Here is a 21,537-nt window from a genome sequence, read left to right as displayed (position 1 = left end):
CTATGAGCAGCAAGGGGCAAGAGTAGGCAGTAACAAACACCGGGAGCTCAAGAGAGAAACCAACTATGGTCTGGCATGGAGAGACTCCTTTCTAACCCTCTCCCACCTCTAGTAATATGAATAATGTCTTAATTTATCTGCTTAGCATGCAAACATCTTAAGCAAACAAATTAAGGCATCATGATTTTATGTCAGGCATACCTTGGAGATACTGAGGGTTTGGTTTCACATCACTACAATAAAGCGAGTCAGACCAATTTTTTGGTTTCCCAGTGTGTATAAAGCTATGTTTATACTGTAGTCTGTAAAGTGTGCAATAGCGTGTCTAAAAAAAGTACATAACTCAAATATCTTATTGCTAAAAATGGCTAGCAATCATCTGAGCCTTCATTAAGTGGTGATCTTTTTGCTGGTGGAGGGTTTTGCCTCAATCACACGTATATCACGTATATATGTGATTGAGGCAAATATATATATTTTGAGGCAAAATATACATATATATCGAGGCAAAAATATATATATTTTTTAATTTGTTGGCTGCTTTTAACAGGAAAGGATCTGTGGAAAGTGATTGGTTTTTAGTGAGACTGTTTTGGGGACAGGCAGTCTGTGCGGTGGTTATGAGCACAGGCTCTAGAACCTGACTGCTGGAATATGAATCCCATCTTTGCCAATTATCCGCTGTGTGATCTTGGGTGAGTTAGTAATACTTGACCTCTCTGGACTTCAGTTTTGATACAATTGTTCAAGCCAATGCCACATTGTCTTAATTACTGTAGCTTTATAGTAAGTCTTGAAAACAATAGTGTGAGTCCTCTAAGTTTGTTTTTCAGGATTGTTTTATCTATTCTAGGATCTTTGCACTTTCATATAAATGTTTCGATCAGTTTGTCAACTTCTATGAAAAAACCCATTGGAATTTTGATTAGGATTGCAATGAATTGATCAATTTTAGGAGAATTGGCATTTTAACAGTTGAATTTTTCAATCCATGGATGTATCTCTTCATTTAAGTCTTCAATTTCTCTCATATTTTATAGTTTTTAATGTAAAGGAACTGCACATCTTTTGTTAAATTTATTCTTAAGTACTTTTTTGATGCTATTATAAGTAATATTAAAATGTTTTTCAATTGATTGCTACCAATATATAAAAATAAAATTGATTTTTTTGCATGTGATTTTGTATCTTGCAATCTTGTTATACATATTTCTAGTAGGTTTTTTGTAGATTAATTAGGATTTTCTATGTAAATAATATCTGAATAGAGGCACATTATTTATGCCTTTTATTTCTTTATTCTTTATTGCACTGATAGGACCTCCAGTCTAATGAATAAAAATAAAACTGAAATCCTTGCCTTGTTCTTCATCATAAAAGGAATGCACTCAGGATTTCAACATTAAATATTTTAGCTACAGGTGTTTCATAGCTTCCTTTTATAAGGTTGGGAATTTTCATTCTATACTTAATTTGCTGAGAGCTTTTATCATGAATAGGTGTTAAATTGTGTTCAATTGTTTTTCTGCACCTACAGTGATGATCATAGGTTTTTCTGCTTTACTCTGTTAATATAGGAACTTACCTTGATGAGGTTTTTGTTGTTTTTTAAACTGTTAAGTCAACCTTGTGTTTTTGGGATAAACTCCACTTGGTTATAAATTTCTAGATTCAAATTGCCAATGTTTGTTAGGGAATTTTTGCTTGCATATTTATTAAGAATATTAGTTATAACTTTATTTTCTTGGATTGTATTTGTCAAGTTTTGGTGTCAGTTGTGCTTGCTTCAAAATATGAGTTAGGAAGCATTTATTCCTTCTATATTTTCCACAGGAGTTTAAGATTGACATTACAATCATTCCTTAGTATATGTAGGGGATTGGTTCCAGGATGTTCAGGTGTCTTATATAAAATGGCATAGTATTTGCATATAACCTATGCATATCTTCCTGGGTACTTTAAGTCATCTCTAGGTTACTTATACCTAATACAATGTAAATGCTACGTAAATAGTTGTTATACTGTATTGCTTAGGGAATAATGACAAAAAAAGTGTACATGTTCAGACTTTTTTTCCGAATATTTATGATCTGAGGTTGGTTGAGTCTTCGCATGTGGAACCTATGGATGTGGAAGGCCAGCTGTATTTCAAGACTATTTTGGTTAGTCTGATACCTTTATGTTTCTACATAAAAATTTGAAGCAGCATGTTAATTTCTATGGAATAGCCTGTTGCAGTTTTGGTTGGGATTGTAGTGGTAAGTGTTTGTTGTAGTTCACTAGTAAAACCATCTGGGCTTAGTTTTGTTTGAAAAGTTTGTGATTACTAATTCAATTTTGTGCATATAGAACTATCCAGACTTTTGGGGTATGAATTCTGGTAGTTTGTATCTTTCAAAGAATTTGTGCGTTATCATCTAAGTTGTCAGATTTATTGGCATAATGTTTTTAAACATTCTTTTACTCTTAATGTCCATGGGATCTGTAATGACGTCCTTTCATTTCTGATATTGATAATTTCTTTCTTAGTATTTCTGGTGACTTATTTCTGGTGACTTATTTTTATTAATCTTTTCTAAGAATTTTTGACACTTAATTTTTCTGTGTTTTTCAGTTTTCTATTTCATCGATTTGTGTTTTTTGTTACTACTTATTTTTACTGTAATTTTCAGGAGCCATTTTAAGGGTCATGCATTCCTATATTTTCAGTTCTGTTTGCTTGCTGGGACTTAACATTTAGGTAGTCCTGAAATCTATAACTTTGGAGGGCTTTTTGGTTTTCTAATAGGTGTGCCCATTCATGCTTTAAAGGATATTATCTATTCCTTGGATGCTCCTTGTATAAGAAAAAGTAGCTTTTGCCTCCACTATTAGTAATTTAGATAAAACATGAGAGTGAAAAATTTGTTTGATAATTATGTAGAACTCCTATATTTTTTGCAAATGAAAGAGTGCAACTTTTGAGAAATGTAGCAAATAAGAAACTTGACCTGATATTTATTAGACCATATGTCATAATTCGATGTAATTCAGTGTAAGAAGTGATTAATCCCTATTGACATTAATTAGCTTTAGATGTAGAAAAGTATCTTGAGTTCTCTAGAGGCAACTTTAGCTTCAGTCAATAATCTAGAAACCATCATTCTGTGAGTTCGTGGGCCCTTTTTTCTCCCTGCCTCTGCAGTGCCCAAGTCACAGACCGTGTCTAAGCCTGTTGCGTCTCTCACCCCACAGACTTTGTTCTGGCTTAGCTGCTGAAACAACGCTGGAGATGGTCCTAGCCCCTTCCGTGGTTCCCAAACCTTCTGCCTATGGGCTCTACAGGTTCCCCGTTCCATGCGTGTGAATCAGAGTTGCTACTGTGCATTTCATTTTTAAGTTCCCTTAAGGCTTCCTGGGGGTCTCTGGACAACTGGAGCTTTGTCATGCTCTTGTTGGTCACTCCCCTCAACACTAGGGCCTTGTTTCTGGGCCTCCTCTGGGGCCTTGCTAGAGACAGGTGATTCTTCAGCCCTGCCTGCCTTGAATCGGGAGTATCATGCCTGACTGTCCTGTATCTCCCCACCTGCCAGACCGACTCCCAGGGAGCCTGGGTTTCCTCTCCCCTGCCTGCTTGTCGGCAACCCCTGTGAGCCTCCCCAGCTTCTGGCTCTTCCCGCAGAGATCCTGGGCTGCTCCGCACCTCTGCTTGCAGCCTTCCTCCCTTCAGGGACATAGCAGTGCTGCTCTACATCCTGAGGAACGACTGTTCCAAATTGTTCAGCTTTAAAATTTGAAATCTGATTGATTGTATTCCTTGGTGAAATTAAACTGTCAAATATCTGACATTATCATTTACACTGATTCTGTATAATCTTTTCATGCACATTAGAATTTAATCTTTGGATATATTCAGGTGTATAAGCATCTGATGTCTGTACACCCACAAAAAAGATGGTACTCAGTAAATACTGTTTTAGTTTCCTTCTGTGTGAGATAGAACTGTCTTTTGGATTTGTGATGGATGATATATCCCTCTTTGTAAACTATAGTTCTGTTAAAATACTCTCCTAGCATTAACACTTAACATACTAGTCTTGTCAAATCCATGATTTTAGTGAACACAGACTCATAACATTTGAGGTAATAATCCCAAGTTAACATGTATGGATTGATCCATTCCTATTATTGGAAGAAAATATACCATTGTCATTTCACAACATATAATCTTCCTGGGTTTATGAGAAAGAATATGCATCAAAGCCAGAATCCCTCAGGGTGTAGAGAAAGTGTGTGGGTTGAAAGAACAGTGCCCTAGGGTATCCTACAATCGGGAAGAGAGTGTTTGACATGGAATAACTTACGAGAATATTTTAAGGATGACCACAAAGTGGAGAGAAACTCAGGATGGCAGAGGTGACTTAGAGCGCTAAAACCAGGAAGGCGAGTTGACGAGAATGAAGACATATCCCTTGACTTTGGCATTGATGTGGTCTTCACTGTGTAACTTCCAAATCCGTGTCCTTAGCCTTAACTTCTCTCCAGAAATTTCCAGCTCCTTGCTGGACAGCTGAAGCTGCCTAAAACTCAATATATTTAAAATGGAAGTATTCATTAACACGTTATTCATCAGACCCTGCTACACGTCGGACACTGAACGCAAGAGGCACGGTCCCTGTCCTCAGTGAGCCTGCGGTCCATCTTCTCTCCCCCTTTCCAGACACGCCTTGGGAGCTGTTCCCCTGCTGCATCCACTGCTCCTCCAGCCTGTCAGTGCTGCTCCCGTCTCCTTGGTTTACCTCCCTACCCATCCTCTCCCATGCATCCTTCTATTAATAACACCACCTCAGGTCAGTAGCTTCCCAAACGTTCTCAGCATTCTCTCTCTTGCTGTTTCACTTTCCTGTGCTTACTGTCTGATACATGCATACATAAACTCATGGTATTTTCTTGCTCATCTGTCTCCTCAAGTGCACTTTAACCCACCTGGAATCACAGACGGTCTTACTCATCAGTATGTTCTCAGCACCCACCACGGTGGCCTTCTGTAAATATTTGTTGAATGATTGGTAGTGCGATTTAATGAACATGGTATAAGGAATGAATTCAAGCCCACTCTTTCCCTGTGTGTGAACTAAGCCTAAATTTACTCATATTTGTAATGGATATGTCAACACTGCATTTTGTAAGGATTGGTGTGAAGATTTAATGTAGATAACATTACTCAAAATTATCAAGCTGCTTAAATGTTAATGCACAAAACGTTTGCAGCGGCCTCCTGCTTTCTATTAATAGACTGAAATTGGTTAGCATGGCACTTATGCTTGGTATGCTTTGACTCCACACCTCTCTGTCCTGTGTCCACCTGAACTCTCTGCATACTTCCTGGTTCCCATTTTCTGAGCTCCCTGGATGTCCCCTGCCAGTGCACGCCTCAGCATTCCGGCTCACCTTGTTCCTCGGCCTAGGGCATCTTCTTGCCCCACATCCTTCACCTAATAAAAATCCTTCTTGGTCCAGCTCAAGTGGCATTGGTCGTCTTGAAGATCCATGTATCCCAGTCAAATTTAATCATTCTCCTATTCTCTAGCACCATCCAACACCTCCTTATTTTTCCTTTTATTATAGTTTTTGGTTCTTGTGTTGCCATTAAGGCTATTCAGATATTCCTTCTTGGCGCATGGTAGGCTCACACTTCCCTGCCCACTTAGGTGTGGCCATGTGACTTGCTTTGGCCAATGAAATATAAGTAGTAGTAACTTGTGTTGCTTAAGCCTTAAAAGTCAGTGCCTACCTCACCACGTTCTTTTTCCTCTAGCATGTTCAAAATGGTGTCCACTCCACCAGCCTGGGTCCCTGAGAGAGGCCCTCTGCTGACACATGATAGATATGTAGAATGAGGGAGGCTCTGGGGTTCTTGGTTACTGGCATGACTTAGCCTGTATTATACAGTTGTTTCCATGCATGTTGTCTTCACTGGATTATAAATGCTTAAAAGCAGGCTCTGTGTCCAACTCGCTTTATACCCACACTCACTTCTAACTTCCCTGCTCCCAGTGGGTGCTCAGAATAATTTTACTTGAGTCTTATTGGAACACTGGAGAACAATATTGATTTGGGGAGACCCAGGAGTGAATAATATTTTAGAAAAAGCATGTAATACATGTTGTAGTAAATATCCTACTTCAGAACCTTAGAAGGAAAGAAATTTGGGGAAAGAGAGAGTTACAGGGTGCAGCCATGGAGATGGGCTAAATCTGCCACAGAGGCTTGCGGCCTTGCTAGTGTTGCTGGGGAATGTTGGCTCTTTGCTTTTTAACGTTGGCAAACAAGTTCTAGAAAGACAGTTGAAGCTTTAGCTTTATCCTTACATATTTTCATGAAGTTATTAGAGATACGTGCCATGTCTTACTCTTTTGCTTTTTATTTCTAAATGCATTTTTCATTCATAAGTCAGTGATTTGCAGAATTTTAAAGTCATTAGTGTGAATTAATGCAACATTGCTGTACAAATGCTTTTCTAGATTAGTGAGATGTCTGTTGTGATGCTAATTTATAGAGGTTATTTTTTAATGAGGACCTGAGTCATTCTAATTAGATAAATGTACGGTTTCAATAATACTAACAGAACTGTTGATTTTACTGGCTTGAAATGATGGTTTATAATGCTTGATTTTCTCAATAAGTCAAGTCTATGATTCACTTATGTACCTTTCAAGTAGCTGGATTTGGACCTCCAAAGCATGGCTCTGTTCAGTCCGTTTTCACAGGGGAAACAATTCCAGGGAGTAACATTTTCCCCACCCCAAACTGCAGCCCCCAGCATTGTGATTCTTCACAAGAATTCACTTGTAGCCTCTCTTTCATCATCAGTGAACCCTGTGTGTATAAATCCGAGAAGATGTTTTTGTTAAAGGATTTTGGCATTTATTTTTAAACATCAATATATTCTTTATTAGCAATTCAATTTTAGTTAGAAATCTACTGTCTTTATTTCATTTAAATTCATTCCAGTATAGTATTCCACTGAATGAAAATACCACAATGTCATTACCCATTCTCCTGTGGATAGACATTTTTTTATTAAAGTGCAGCTATACCAAACATGGATGCAATCTCACAACAGTGTTGAGCGAAAAGAAGCAAGTCTCAGAAGAATATAGATAATAATATACCACTTAAATAAATTTGCATACATGCATCATAAAACCGTATATTAAGACTGGGGGATTCAGGAGAATGGTGTCTTGATGGGGAGGGAGCAGGGATACGACTGGGGAGGGTTGTGCAAGAGTGTCATTGTTAATGTGTTTCTTTGGGTGATGGGCCCAAGGGCATTCATTTCATTTTTCTTTATGCTTTTTATATATACACATGTATATTTGTATTTATGTGTTTGAAATATTTTATAAGTTATCTCTTATAAGCAAAGTCAAAAATCATGAATTTTGGTGCTAAGAAAAAACTCTTTGACAAGATTTTTTTTAGAAGACTGTTCAATTGACTGACAGCAGGTTGATACTAAAAGATGATGGTATAACTTAGGAATAAGCGAATACAGGCCAAATCTGGTATACTGCTTGTTTTTTGTTGTTTTTGTTTTGTATGGCCTATGAGCTCAGAATAGTTTTTACATTTTAAAATTCATTTTAAATGAAAAAAATCCAAAGAAGAAGAATATTTCATGACATGAAAATTATATAAAATTCAAATTTCGGTGTTCGTAGATGAAGTCTTCCTGGAACACAGATGCATTCATTCATATATTGTCTATAGCTGCTTTAACACTAGCATGGTAGAATTGAGTAGTTGCAACAGAGACCATAGGACCTCCAAAGAGTAAAATATTTACTATCTGACCCTCTAAAGAAAGTTTGCTGACCCCTTATATAATGGAAATAAACTGAAGTTTGAGGTAAAATTAATTACTCTAAGTTTTCGAAATCAGGCAAAACTCAGTTTAAATCTTTGCTCAACTTCTTACTAGATGGAGCTCTCTGACCCTTAGTAGAAATTATTTAAAAGGACAGTGCATGTGAAAACATCTAGCAAACTTACTGATACACACTTTAGGGACTTTAGCTGTTTGTTCCTTTTTGAGGAAAGGATTAGCCCTAAGGATCTGAGCAAGACTTCTCTTTAGTCTTGGCAAGTTTATATTAGTCATGTTTAGTTGACATGCATCTGTGGACTAGGCTAATCCTTCCTGAGGATTAGCAATGACAGTGAGCGTTACCATTACTGGCCCAGATCCCTTGCTCACAACCTGGTTATATATGAGGCACCATCCTCAGAGAACATGTTGCTCATTTGAAATCTAGCATTTCTTAGGCTAGCAGAAAGGCTGAGGTTAAGAGACCTGGGTTGTTAGTTCTGCCACTAACTGGGAGATTTTGGGCATGCCTTTTATCCGTTCCATGTCTTATTTTTCTTATATGACTTGGGAGTGTTGGATTGGGTGAGGCCCTTTCCTAAAAGGAGCCAAATAGCTCATCATGTGGGTTTTAAAGATATCACTCAGTATTCCATCAAAATGATTCTTGAATTCAGTACTCTTTAGCCAGATTTTTTTGAAGCAACCATGTTAAAATAAGGACTTTTTTAGTATCGGATATGTCCTAAAATAATCCTTGTTTTCAGAGACCCCTCCCACATGGGTGCTTTCATTGTTTTCTTCCTCAACACCAGCATGAATTGAGTCAGAGGCTGGCTCAAGCACAGAACTGCACCCTCCGCGATGGTTAATGTCCCTGCCCACAGCCTGCCTGCCTTGCACACCTACCCCAGCCCCCTAGCACATAAGATATCTGAATGGTGGCTGGATGCATGAACCACTATTCTGGAGAGAGTATAATCTTTTGGTTCCCAAGTAGTTTTTTTTTACCCTCAGTGTATTAAAAACAGTACTGGGGGAAGGGGGGAGGGGGAGGTGTTACTTACCTCTCTACATAGTGGATGTGTGTGAGCCTCAAATCCAACCCAGCTGGACCCTAACTGGGGATTAAATTTGATTTCATTTATATGCAAAGCCTCTGGAACAGGAGCTGACAGAGAACTCCAATTTCATTAGGGGTTGAAAAGCTAAAATAGAATTAGCCTTCATGTTCTGTTTTCTTGTGTTGCCTTGCCCTGGATGTTAATTTCTCCTCTTTAAAAGTTTCTTGTTAGGGTTGAAAATCATTTGCTATGACATGTCTAAGAGGACAAAGTAATTTAAAGAGGGCCAGGTTGGCCTGAAGTGCTGCTTGCGTGAATTGCCATCTCTGGGCGGATGCTTTTTGGAAGAGGGAGTTTATCCACGCCTCCTCCCCAGTGTAACAGGGATCCCAGAGGACCTGACTCCATGCCCCAGCTCTGCGGAGGGCACACTTGTCTTTCTTGTGGAATAATAGAGTATAGATGAAACTGTTTCCCCGTGAAACCACTTAAGTACAAAGGAAAATCAGTGACCTTGAGTTAGATTTGTTTGCTGTGTTCTTCGCTTTCAAAGACCCTTTCTTCATTTCCTTTTAACGTGTTTTTCTGAACAGACTATTGTAAGGACTCTAGTATGCAATTTTTCAAAACCAACGTCACAGACCTGCTTATTATTTTGTACCTAATTTGCTTAGAAAAACATGAGGCCCTATGAATTAATGTTATGCCATCACTTCTCAGAATGGCACTTTTGAAAACTGGATTTTGGTCTTTGGGATAATTTAAAATATTTTTTAGAACTATTAATATCAAGTACAAATGGCATTTTTCATGATTTATTATCTGCAGAGCTTGTGACGGGAATTTTGTACGTGATGGATGCCTATATCATTGAATGTGTTCTTTCATCCATCTTACTGTTCAGATACCTGGTGCTAGGTGTGTTATTTACTCATTCAACGTGTTATTTATAAAACGCATTCATTAGATGCTAGACACTCTGCTGTTCCAGGTGTCATCAATGGAAAAAACAGACTAAAATCCCTGCTGCCTTATAACTAACATTCTGTAAAAATACTGGTAATGGCAGAATTAGAACAAATGCTCCCAATATGAGAAAGAATGAGAAAAAGACAATCAGATTTTATTTTCCACATTTAAAAATCATAGGCGCCTTATTGGTACTTCTAAGGTTTTGACTCTTTTTCACTGGATGGTTAATAATTTTGGTTTTAATAAAAGGCCTTGTCACTGATGGCTACTATTTGAGTGCCTGCTGTGTCCTCAGACCCTGTGCTAAGTGTTTTACATTTACCCCATTTGGCAGGTGAAAGCTGCCACCGTGTCTCCACTCAGTGCAAACGTACTCTTACCCAAAAGGTTTTAATTACTCATTTGTGCAAAGTTCGCAATGACAGTTTCACCATATTTGACTCCAAACTGCTCAGAATGGAGGGTGGAGGTCAGGAGACAAGCACGGGCTCCCCGTTCTGGAAACCCGGCAGCCTGGAGTGGCACAGGCACATGCGTCCCCACCCACGCCCACCACTCCTCTCTAAACACATAGACATGCTCAATGAGATAGGTTGCATCTCCCAACCGAGGAAACCTTGAAAGGGAGGGAAAGCGGGAACAGAAGGAAGAACAAAACCAAAGGGGAGGAGGAGGTGCTGTTAACCAAGAGGAAAATAAAAGCCAGACTGTAAGTGTGAGTTGTCGTAGTGAGGTATCTGTAGTTCCCAGGTTGCCCTTGGAAGCAACAGTTTCATGAACATAAATGATCAGTTAAGCCAATTAGTCAAACTTGGCTTTATTAGGTTAAGCTGAAGCCCCACTCTTTCCTAAGGCTCAGCCGGAGGAATTGACAGGGTTGAGGGTGTCAATAAAATGTTGGCCTCTTTTCTAGACTCGATCCCCAGACCCTCCTCCTGCAACTCCAAGCCCCCTGTTATCTCTTAGGTTTAGGTAAGTAACTTAGGCACCGACTGGTGAAGTGATTCTTTTAAGTTGCCATTGTCAATGCTTTGGAGAACGCCTTGAGTTTTGACCTAGCTGGTTAGGGAATTGGTAAATTAAAGGTTAAGTCTGCATGATCAGAATGTTGAAACCAGTTTAAGATTCTCATTTTAACGTACTTTCACAAGGCTATGCAAAAAAATCAAAACTGGCCACTTTTCCACTTAAATGACCATACACATGGAGAAAGTACTTCCAGGGTTCCTCTCATCTTGGGGTGTTACCACATGGATGTGAAATATAGCCGGTCGCCTCTCTCTGTGATCCTGACTCTACTCACATATGGAGCACCGTCTGAAATGTTTGACGGAACATCCTGAGGAAATGGAAGTGATGAAACCACTTTGGATTCAACAGTAGAATGATAGGCCATTTAACACAGCCTTGAAATCTTGTGGCTCAGTTGATGTGGCCTAACATGCTCGCTCTGCTCACCTTCCACCTTCCAGATCCCTTTTAGTATGAACTACTAAAGTAAGACTTACTTTGAAAATGACTCTACAATAGAGGCAGAATATTCCAGGAGCAGAACAGATAAAGGTAGTAACATTCTGCCATCTGGCAAAGCCACTAGACCAGATGGATTCACTAATGACTTCTCTAAAGTATTTAATCAGACCTTACTGAAACACATGACTGGCATATTTAATTGTCCTAAATTAACAGGACTGCTGCCAGATATAACCCTCAGTGCTTGAGTCATACTCCTTGCTTACAGAGGGAGGAAAGAAAAGATGAATAGCTCCAGAAAGCTGAGTTTCGTATAGACCCCCCTCATTAGTGAAACTTCTCATTAGCAAATTGTTGTGTTACAGTCTCGGGTGGTATTTCTCCTTTTGGAAGAATGCACTGTAAGATGAGCCATGCTGATCAAATTCTTTTTATCAGTAGCAGTTATACTGATGAGAACATCTGGGGGTTGATAAATCTGATACAGTCATCAGACATCCTTTCCTACTTCCTGCCTGTGGAAGACTTTTAAACTACGTTTTTTTTGGTTTTGGTATGCAAGTTAATTTTTCTACAGGATCATTTTTGTTTTAATTTTTATATTAAAGCAATACAGACACACACAAAATTACAGAAAGCATTATAATGTAAAACTGCCCTGCCCTACCCTTTCTTATCTGCAATCTACTTTTCAAAGGCACACTTCTCATTTTTAAGACTGTTCTTTCTGGTAGTAACCTTCAAAACAGTGTGATTAATGTATGATTAATGACTATTTCTTGATTTATTCACTTTAGACGTGATTGACTTGCACTTAAGATACATGAGGATGCAGCTTACATATGTGATTCTTATTTTTTCTTCTCTCTGTAGGGTTATTTTGTTTTTATTCCCTTAACATATGCCTTTTGTAGCTTTAAGGTATGTTTTTGTAGTTCTAAGGTATATTTTTATACCTTTTATTTTTTGGCTTATCAACTAGACAGTATCTCTTGGCTCCTAACTTTGTATGATGAAGATCTTAGTGACTTGAGTATGCCAGTGAATGCTCTAGGGTTCTTTCACTCAGTATAACACTTTGGAAATTTGTCCATGCTATACTTGTCAGTAATTGCATTCCTTTTTATGGCTGAGAACAATTCCATTGCATGATACATAATAATTGGTTTATTCATTCACCTGTTGATGGACTTGCAAATTATTTCCAGTTTCTGGCTATTATAAATAAAAGTATTTTCCTTTAATTTCTCTTGGGTAAATACCAAAGAGTGAAATTGCAGGTTATAATGGTAAATGTATATTTAACTTTATATCTATATATAAATATATATATAAAACTTTATAAGAAACTGTCAAACTACTTTCCAGTGTGATTTATCATTTTACATTCCCATTAGCAATGTATGTGCATTCCAGTTGCTTTATGTCCTCAGCAACACTTAGTATTGTCAGTCTTCTTAGTTTTACTTGTCCTTGGCGATGTTCTAATCTTTTGTCCATATTTTAAATTGGGTTGTATTCTTATTATTGAATTGTAAGCATTCTTTATATATTCTGTGTACAATTTACTGGTGAATTTTTTTTTTGTTCTCCTAGTCTGTGGTTCACCTTTTCATTTTCCTATTGGTAACTATCAAGGATGAGAAGTTTTGATACTTGAATTCCAGTTCATCCAATTTTTTCTTCTTATGGTTCATGCTTATTCTCTAAGAAACCATTATCTTTCAAAGATTTTTCCCCCCCTATTACACAGGCTAGCTCTTACATTTAGATCTCTGGTCCACTTGAGATTTTTTTTTTTTTTTTTTGTATATGGTGAGAAGAATTGAGATTCATTTCCCCCCATTTGGACATCCATTTGTCCCAGCACTATTTGTTGAAAAACCTATCCTTTCCCCATTGAGTTACCTTAATGTTTTTTGGGAAATAAGTTGACTGTATAAACATAGGTCTATTTCTGGATTCAGTTCTGTACCACTGAGCTGTATGTCTGTCCTTATAATGATACTGTCTTAATTCTGACTTCTTTTTATAAAGGCTCTAAGCAGAACTTCTGCTTCTGTTAACATTTTACACTCAGTTACACGCACACATATATATTTTTTAAAGTAGAGTCCATACCCTCACTGTCAGTCATGACTGGATTTTGTTTCCAAACCCCCTTTTTCTTGCTTCAGAGGCTTTCTCTTTAAAGTGGTGTCTTCAGATAGTTGATTTTTTTTTTTTTTTTTTTTTGGTCCACTTCATGTGGTTTTTACTAGTTTAAATCTCAGAGGGTAGTCTTATTTTTAAGTGTTGGAGGATAGTTCACTATAGCTCTCTAGTATGTGAGTTTCCCTGACTTAGAATGTTAATCCTCGGGACTAACGGGTAGGTTTCACATGCGTCTATCACATAACATTTAATTAATAACAATACCACCCATAGAGTGCCACTATGTTTTAAGCACTATTATTTTAATTACTGCCTTAGGATTTATTCAATCCTCACAATAATACCTACTTTCTTTGAAGTAGATACTGTTTTATTCCCATCTTGTGGATGAGAAACTGAGGCACAGAGAGGTTGAGTAATTTGCCAGAGATGATTTATGAGAAATTATTTGCTAATAAGTAGAGCAGACATGCTTCAGTGATGCTCTGGTAACTGTTGAGCAACCTGCTCTCCAAGAGAAAAACTATGTGCATATACAGTCATAAGTTTATTACACAATTTACTGATATGCATGAAATATAACACACAACTTACAACACTCTTTATTATGAATTCCATATTGCCAATCAATTATGATAGAATGCTTTCATCGGTGGTTGGTTTTTGTGGTGTTTTTTTTCTTGTTTCTTTGTGGAACTCCTAGATCTGTGGTTAACCTGTGGTTGCAGTTCACCCGTGATTGGACAGAATTGCATGAAGAATAAATGCTTGGTTACTGTCTGGTTCAGAAAGTCTCTCACGTCATTGACAAGCAAGTATAGTTCCATCATGGAATGTTGATAGTTTTATTTATGTTAGTAAGACAAAAGTGAAACAACAAAGACTTACATTGGAATTTAATTATTTGCCAATGATAGGAGCAACTTCTTTACTAAATTGGATACATTTTTGAATACTGAAAGAATATTCTCAATCTTTTGTCATTCGCAATGTGACAACTACAGACTAATACACTTCTAAGTTTATTCTGCATTATTAACATTTTATCCTTCTGTCTCTTAAGTATAAACAATCACCAAAACAATAAACCAGGCTCTGATTTGTAGCATTTGTTGATTTCTGTGATGTAAATACTCTGATCATGGCTGATTTCAAGCCACCAGTGTGACGTCATTGAAAGTGGAGTTGGGAAGAAGTGTGAAGTAATACACCATTCTATGGTATTTCTACCACATGGTTAGGGTGTAGCAGTAAATAACTGCAGGACTATAGATAATAGTGAAAGGTAAAATGGTTATGAAGTAATAAGTTTTGAGTATTTATTACTTTTGTTTTTAATATAACATATAATTGTAAATTTATATAATTTAACAGTAATTATGTTTAACAACTGGTTCACAAAGCTTGTTGAGGTTTAACAATCAGTTCTAAATGACCAGGCCAAGCAGGCTCCAGCCGTGCCACTGTACACTGTGATCCCAGGCAGCCAAAACTCTATCCTCTTAACCACCCTTTTATTGGGTATGAAGGTATTGCTAGAATATAGTTCCATACCAGTACAAGTATGGCAACACTCAGCTTGCAAGGTATTACATTTCTTCATTTTTCTAAATGACGTTAATTTTCATTAGGTGTACCACTCATTAAGCTTGTTGAGAAGTCCAATTTGAGGGACCCGTGTTCAACCAATGGATTATACAGGTCCCTTGGGGATTAGACAGTTCAGGAAAATAGCAGTGGATCCTGTGGTCTGTCCACATTGAGCTTACTTAAGTGTCATTCCCGTTCATGCCACCCAAGCCCACCTGGAAGGCGAGCCCTCTCTGTGGTGTCAGATGAGATCACAATTCTGGTGGTGGTACTCAAGTGCCAAGTGCATCTCTGGGGACCAGGACTAGAGCACAGCTATCCCCATCCAAGGTTCCACTATTTCCAAGACCTGTGTTCAAGCCTGCCTTGGCATTTTCTGCCTTGCAAATGAACGTTCACTGAGGTTGTGTCACTCCCCCTTGAACCCACAAAGCAGTGGCCTCCCGTTCTGCCCTCAGACAGTCCAGCCTAATGACCTTGATGTGCTTATGTTTCCAACATGGGAAAGCTGCTCTCGAAGTCATCCTCGGGGAGGAGAAGGGGAGATGGCTTAAATGCTTTCCTGGCGAGACCTTTAGGGGGAGAGAGAAAAACTAAACTACCAAAGTTATTACTGAGAGAATCACTGAAGCAGCCTGGGCAAAAATGAAATTAGGCTTTAAAAAGAAACATTAGAGTCATGAACATTTTTCAAATGCTGTACTTGGAACACGTATTCAAATATAATTTCTTGCCTCAAGGAATAAAAGATGATTAGTATTGATTAGTGATTTTTGTTAAACCTAAGCAAGTCTCCCTCTTTCCACAACCTTTTAATTCTCATCTTCTCCCATCCACAACGTATTTGGAAATCTTCCTGATCTCATCTGACATCAGGAAGACATGCTCCTGCCCTCCTGGCATGCTAGAGAAACAAATCAATTTCTTCTCCCAGATAGGTTGTTGAAAGTCCTTCTCTGCAGTGCTTTCTATTGCCATGGTAACAGAAGATGGGATTTCCCAATGGAACTAGATTTATACATAGAGAAAAGCAGTTCTTTCAAAGCTTGATCCCTTTTTTGTTGCCATGTGTATAATACAGTAAATACAATAAACTGAATACCAAAGGAAAAATAGAATGACACCAAACCTTTTTATGTAGGTGTGGAATGAGACTTCCATTGTACTGGGACCCTCAATGAAAAAGAGTCAATTTTAAAAAGGTTTTAATATTGTGACATTGCTGCTGTAGCTATAATGATTTGCAAAATTTGCAAAGTACAAGTTTTCTTACAAAAGCAAAGAGTTGAATTTAAAAACTCTCCGACTGGCAGACTTTAAATATAAGTAAGTAATCTCAATACTTCAGTGACAGTAAGAATCACAACTCTCGTATGGTAAAGAAAGTGCTGAGAAGCCCAAGGTGGAACAAATGTTTTGTGTGATGGTGGTCCTCTCTACTTCTGTCATTTCCTCGGTGGAAGGGCACAATAGTGGGCATTTCCCATGGAATCTTAACAGAAGCCCAGGAATTCAGGGGATGTGAGTCTGTATCGTGGCACTGTAATTGGACATGGAGACCTAGCCTTTGCTCTCTCTGCTGGTTGGCCTGACCGTATTTACTGGAGGGTGGCTGCTTAGGCTCAGGGCACTCTGTGGAGGGAGCAAACAGCAATTTTGAGGTAGGTAGAAAGAGATGGATTTAGGTGGTTTGTTTTTGTGTGTTCTTTTTGTAGACAGAGTCTCACTCTGGCACCCTAGCTAGAGAGCAGTGGCATCATCATAGCTCACTGTAACCTCAAACCCCTAGGCTCAGGATCCTCCTGCCTCAGCCTCTCAAGTAGCTGGGACTACAAGCATGTGCCATGATGCCAAATTTTTCTATTTTTAATAGAGATGGGGTTTTGCTCCTGCTCAGGCTGGTCTCGAGCTCCTGGGCTCAAGTGATCCTCCTGCCTTGGCCTCCCTGAGTGCTAGGATTACAGCTGTGAGTCACTGTGTCTGGCCTTTCTGCATTTGGTTTTATATGAGGAAAATCCATACGCATATACACCTGTCATTTAAAATGCTTCTGAACTAAAATTCCAAAGATGTTTTGGGATTAGATAAGAGCAGATGCTGATCATGAAATTCTTGAATTCCTAAATGCAGAGTTGTGGGAGGAAGGGAATAGATACCTTGACAGTCGCTTAAAACCTGCTTATTAAATAAATGCTTATGCAACTATATCATTACTGATACCGTATATTATCCAGAGATTAAAGTTTGTGAGGGTTTTTTCCCCCTGAGGTCTAAAAAGTACTGTTGCAATGATGACAAATTTAAAGCAGGAGTAAATGCCATTTGGCTGTGCTCTGGAAGACACACGGATGCTATCATTTTGTCACCCAGGTGAAAGGAGTGGAGTTTCTGGGAAGCTGATGGGAAAGTAACAAATGGTGGTAGAGTGCATAAAAGTTGTTCTCTCTTCTTGCTATTCTTGACATGGACTTAGATAAATAGTAACATTGTGAGTCACGAAGCAGTCCTGTTGCATCAAGCCAGAGAAGTGAGGTCAGAGACTCTGCTTATACAAGGAGAAATAGCTAACTTTGTTAATGTGCTCAAATGGCACAGGAGGAACCTGGAGAAATGGGTATCACAGGCTGGAAAGAGATGACAATGAACAGCATAAAGGAACTTGTTGCAAGAAAAAAATAACTACAGTATGAACTTTTTAATAAACTTATGGGCTATAGTATGAAAAAGAATAAAACAACAACCAGAGTAAAACTACTTTATATCCAAAATGGGATATTTTTGGGGGGGGGGTGGGTAGCACAAGTAATTGAATAATGTAGATTAATAAATTATTCTGAAAGCCTCTTTAAAGGTTTGCTGAATGCTGTTTGTTCCATGTCCCCTCTCCTTCAAAGAACTAACTAAGTACAGTCAGGAACCATGAAATAAAAAACAACTGTCACGAACAGTGACTTACTTATTTTATTTTGGATCCCAGGAATCTACCAAGTATCTCAGGCATTTTTAAATAGAATCTGTGATCAAAGCAAGAAGAGTTAATATCTCTGAAAACTGTTTCTGGCTATCCAGGGGATACTCTTTCCTCTTTAAGTTCTAGTCCCTGGGTAGAGCCCGTTGCCTGAAGGGGGAGGGGGAGATGAGATGGCAGCCAGAACTCGCTCCCTCCTCAGCAAATGCTCACTCTGCCAAGTGACATCCCAGAACTCTGTTTAGAGTGGTGGAAGAAGGCCCCTGCCCTCAGGCAGCATAGAGTCTAGTCCCTCCTTTTTCATGGCCTGTAGGACTCCAGGTGTGGTGCTAACCTGAGGAGTCTCCTTGGTTTTCCCACTAAAAATTGGATGGGGTTAAGGCCATCTTTTCCCGGGATCTGGCTCATGGGCTTCAAACTCCACTGCAGCCAAGCTCTATGAGTTATAAACCCAGTCTGCCAAGCAGAATCCTCTGTCAACTTTAACATGCCCACCTTTGCTTAGTCTCAAACATCTTAAACACGCCTTCCTTCAGCCTCACCTCGCTGTCTCTCACCTAGTCCTTAACTGACCTCCCTGCCTCTCCTGCTAACACCCTCACAGATCCATCCTTCCCGCTGCATCTCACCGCTGCTAGGGTTACCCTCCTAAACTGTGAAACTGTTCATTTTGCCCTGGGATAATTGTCAATGGTACCTTAACTTCCTGGCCTGGCTGAGGGCCTTCAAGAGCTGCCCCTGTCTGCCTGGCCCATCTCGTTTCCTGCTGTTCTCTATAAGACTTTAACTGTGGACATTGTGCCCTTTGCATCTTTCGTATGAACTCGTGTCTTCCCTGATCTCCCGGGCAGCTGGTCACTCCATCCTCCATCTTTCTGTGTCACTGCATGTATATATTGACATAGTTATCTGTTTACATGTCTTTACTCTTAAGGCAGGCCCCTTGAAAGATGGTGTTGGGTTTGCCCAGGGTGGGAACCTGAAAAGTATGTATAGAATGGAATAGAAAACTTAGATAGTGATCATAAGGCCTGTGAAATAATAGCCACAGGAGTCTGGAGATTGTAAATCTAACTGACCACAAACGGTTGTGGCGACGTTGGCAGGAATTAGTAAGGGGAAACTTGTATTCCTTATCCCTCCCTATCTCTGCAGGATGTGACCGAGCAGGGGTCCCAGAAATTGGTTGTTTGACAAGAATTTATTACAGCAGCTGTTCTGGCCCAATTGCTCACTACTTCTGGAAAAACCCTCTATAAAACCCAAGACTCTCCCCTTTCTGGCATGGACGCTCTTTTCGTCTTCTACCCATCTGCACCCAGATGCTCAAATAAACAGCATTTTGCTACACCTGAGGCTTCATGTGTCTCCCTCTTGGCTGCGGACCTAACAGATGGCGGTGTATTTATTTTCTTTTCACATATCTATGGGCTGTAACTGACATACTATAGGTCCATAAGGGTTTGTTGAATAAATGAATGAGCTCAAATACACCAGTGTGTCATAGATTGAGTTTTCAGGCTGCTTCCATCCACTTACTTTAATGAAACAGACATGGCGCACCACAACCTTGCAGTTTTCTGGGACATCTAGATGCTATCAAATACCAGGTATAGCTCAACAAAATTGAGATTGGGAGTGTCCTTTTATCCTTGTTGATCATCTGATCAACTCTGATGCTAAGGTGTTGTACAACCTTAAAAAGTTTTAAAGCCCCTAGTATTCACTTATTGTGAAAAAGTTGTCCTCTTAAGTGGCTTGTCTTTGCATATTACTTCCTTATAAAGATTCTGAGGATACATTTTCCAGCCAGTACTTGTTAGATGGCCAACTCATTTAAAGTACATAGTTTGTTTTTGGAATCCATACTATATTCATACAGACACGCGTATGTTGATTGTATCGATGTAATGCTAGTTACACAAATGATGATGATAGCTTGCATTGAGTGCTCACTGTGTGCCAGGCACTGTACTGAGTACTATAGATTCATTAGATCTATTAGTTTTTTTATATATTATCTCTATTTTATGGATGAGGAAACTGAGACAAAAGAGATCAAATTTGTCCAAAGAACCAGAGGTAGTAAGGGGCAGCCAACATGCAAATCCAGGTGCCTAATTCCAGAACATAGACTCTCATTATGATCCTAATCCAAAAATTGAAAAGGGAAAAAAAAAATCGTGTAGACAGATACTAAAAATTGAAATGGGGAAAATTCTATTTCTGTTTATTGTATAAAAAGAATTTTGGACAATGAGCTAGTTTTCCATATAGGTAATGTACCTTTTTTTAATTCTCAATACCTATTTTGTAGAAAGGCACAACTTCTTTACACAATGAATTTAAAACATTTGGATGACTTCTCATCTAGGAATAATACTTCTCGACTGCTACAGACTCCTCAAAATACTAGTTAGCATTTGACAAAGTTCTGTTCTTATTAAGCTCCCAAGAAACCATAATCGTAGTAATCTTCAGTTCTTTTGGTGTCATGGTGACTTACATAAAGCAGAAATTTTCATTTAATATGTATAATTTATGGCAAGGGAGACAGAAATAGCACTTGACTCTGGGACCCCTTGATACTTTGAAATCCTAATGAGTGTGGTATTCCAGTGCTTCTGCAAGCAGGTTTAATTCTGAGAAGTGAACTTTGTCCCTAGCAACAGCATTTTTTTCAAATCAAAGTCAAAATCTAGCTTGAAAGCTCAGTAATATTTTGAAAATCAGTAAGTAAATATCATGACAAAGCAATTATACAACCACATATATAATTTTAATCAGAGAATTATAATAGTGTCTAATTTTTCAAAGTAACTAGTGGGTAAGACCAGATGAAATTGGCAAACTGTGCTAAGCCTCTTTGCCAAAGTTGAACATTTTTATTTAGCCCAATCAGGTATTTTGGGGAAAGTTCAAGATTTCTCTTGCGATCATCTTGTTAAGTGATCAAAATGAGGAACAAATTTGGATAAAAGATGATCAATGGCTTTTTTTGTTTTTTGTTTTTTCTTTTGTTCAGTTGGAAGGTATGAAAAAAAGCCTTTTTCTCTTTCAGCCTTGCCTTACACCCAGATAAAACTCTTGTTGCAACTGGCCAAGTTGGGAAGGAGCCATATATATGCATATGGGATTCCTATAATGTCCAGACTGTGTCTATTCTTAAAGATGTCCATACACATGGAGTTGCCTGCCTGTCTTTTGACTCAGACGGACAGGTATGTATCTTTCCTCATTTATTTTCTTTAATGACTTTTCACAATTCGCCTGAAACGATAATGCAAATAGCCAATAGACTCAAAAAGCCCAGCAACTCTTGCTCGTTCTCATGGTAGGCTCCTAGAATCTCTCACCTTTTTGACACTTTTCCAAGGCATGGCACTAACACCCAGCTCTGGATAGGCCCCAGTTTGGGTTCCCCAAGTCTCACTATCTGGTTAAAAAGTCTCCATAAGAGAAGT

The 21,537-nt window shown here is 38.6% G+C and overlaps 1 protein-coding gene across 2 annotated transcripts in view; it reads left to right on the top strand.

Moving 5' to 3' along the window:
* Window positions 1-21,537, top strand: part of EML6 (EMAP like 6) — a 226,629-nt gene that overhangs the window by 66,690 nt on the left and 138,402 nt on the right. For both annotated transcript variants that reach the window (XM_069494454.1, XM_069494451.1), the window contains exon 2: window positions 21,135-21,294. In XM_069494454.1, the coding sequence (XP_069350555.1) occupies window positions 21,135-21,294 (160 nt within the window). The remainder of the gene's footprint in view (window positions 1-21,134; window positions 21,295-21,537) is intronic.

The sequence above is a fragment of the Eulemur rufifrons genome, chromosome 19 (genome assembly GCF_041146395.1).
Source record: "Eulemur rufifrons isolate Redbay chromosome 19, OSU_ERuf_1, whole genome shotgun sequence".
NCBI lineage: Eukaryota > Metazoa > Chordata > Mammalia > Primates > Lemuridae > Eulemur > Eulemur rufifrons.
The sequence above is the reverse complement of the archived record's forward strand: the minus strand, read 5'-3'. Positions and strand labels throughout refer to the sequence as shown.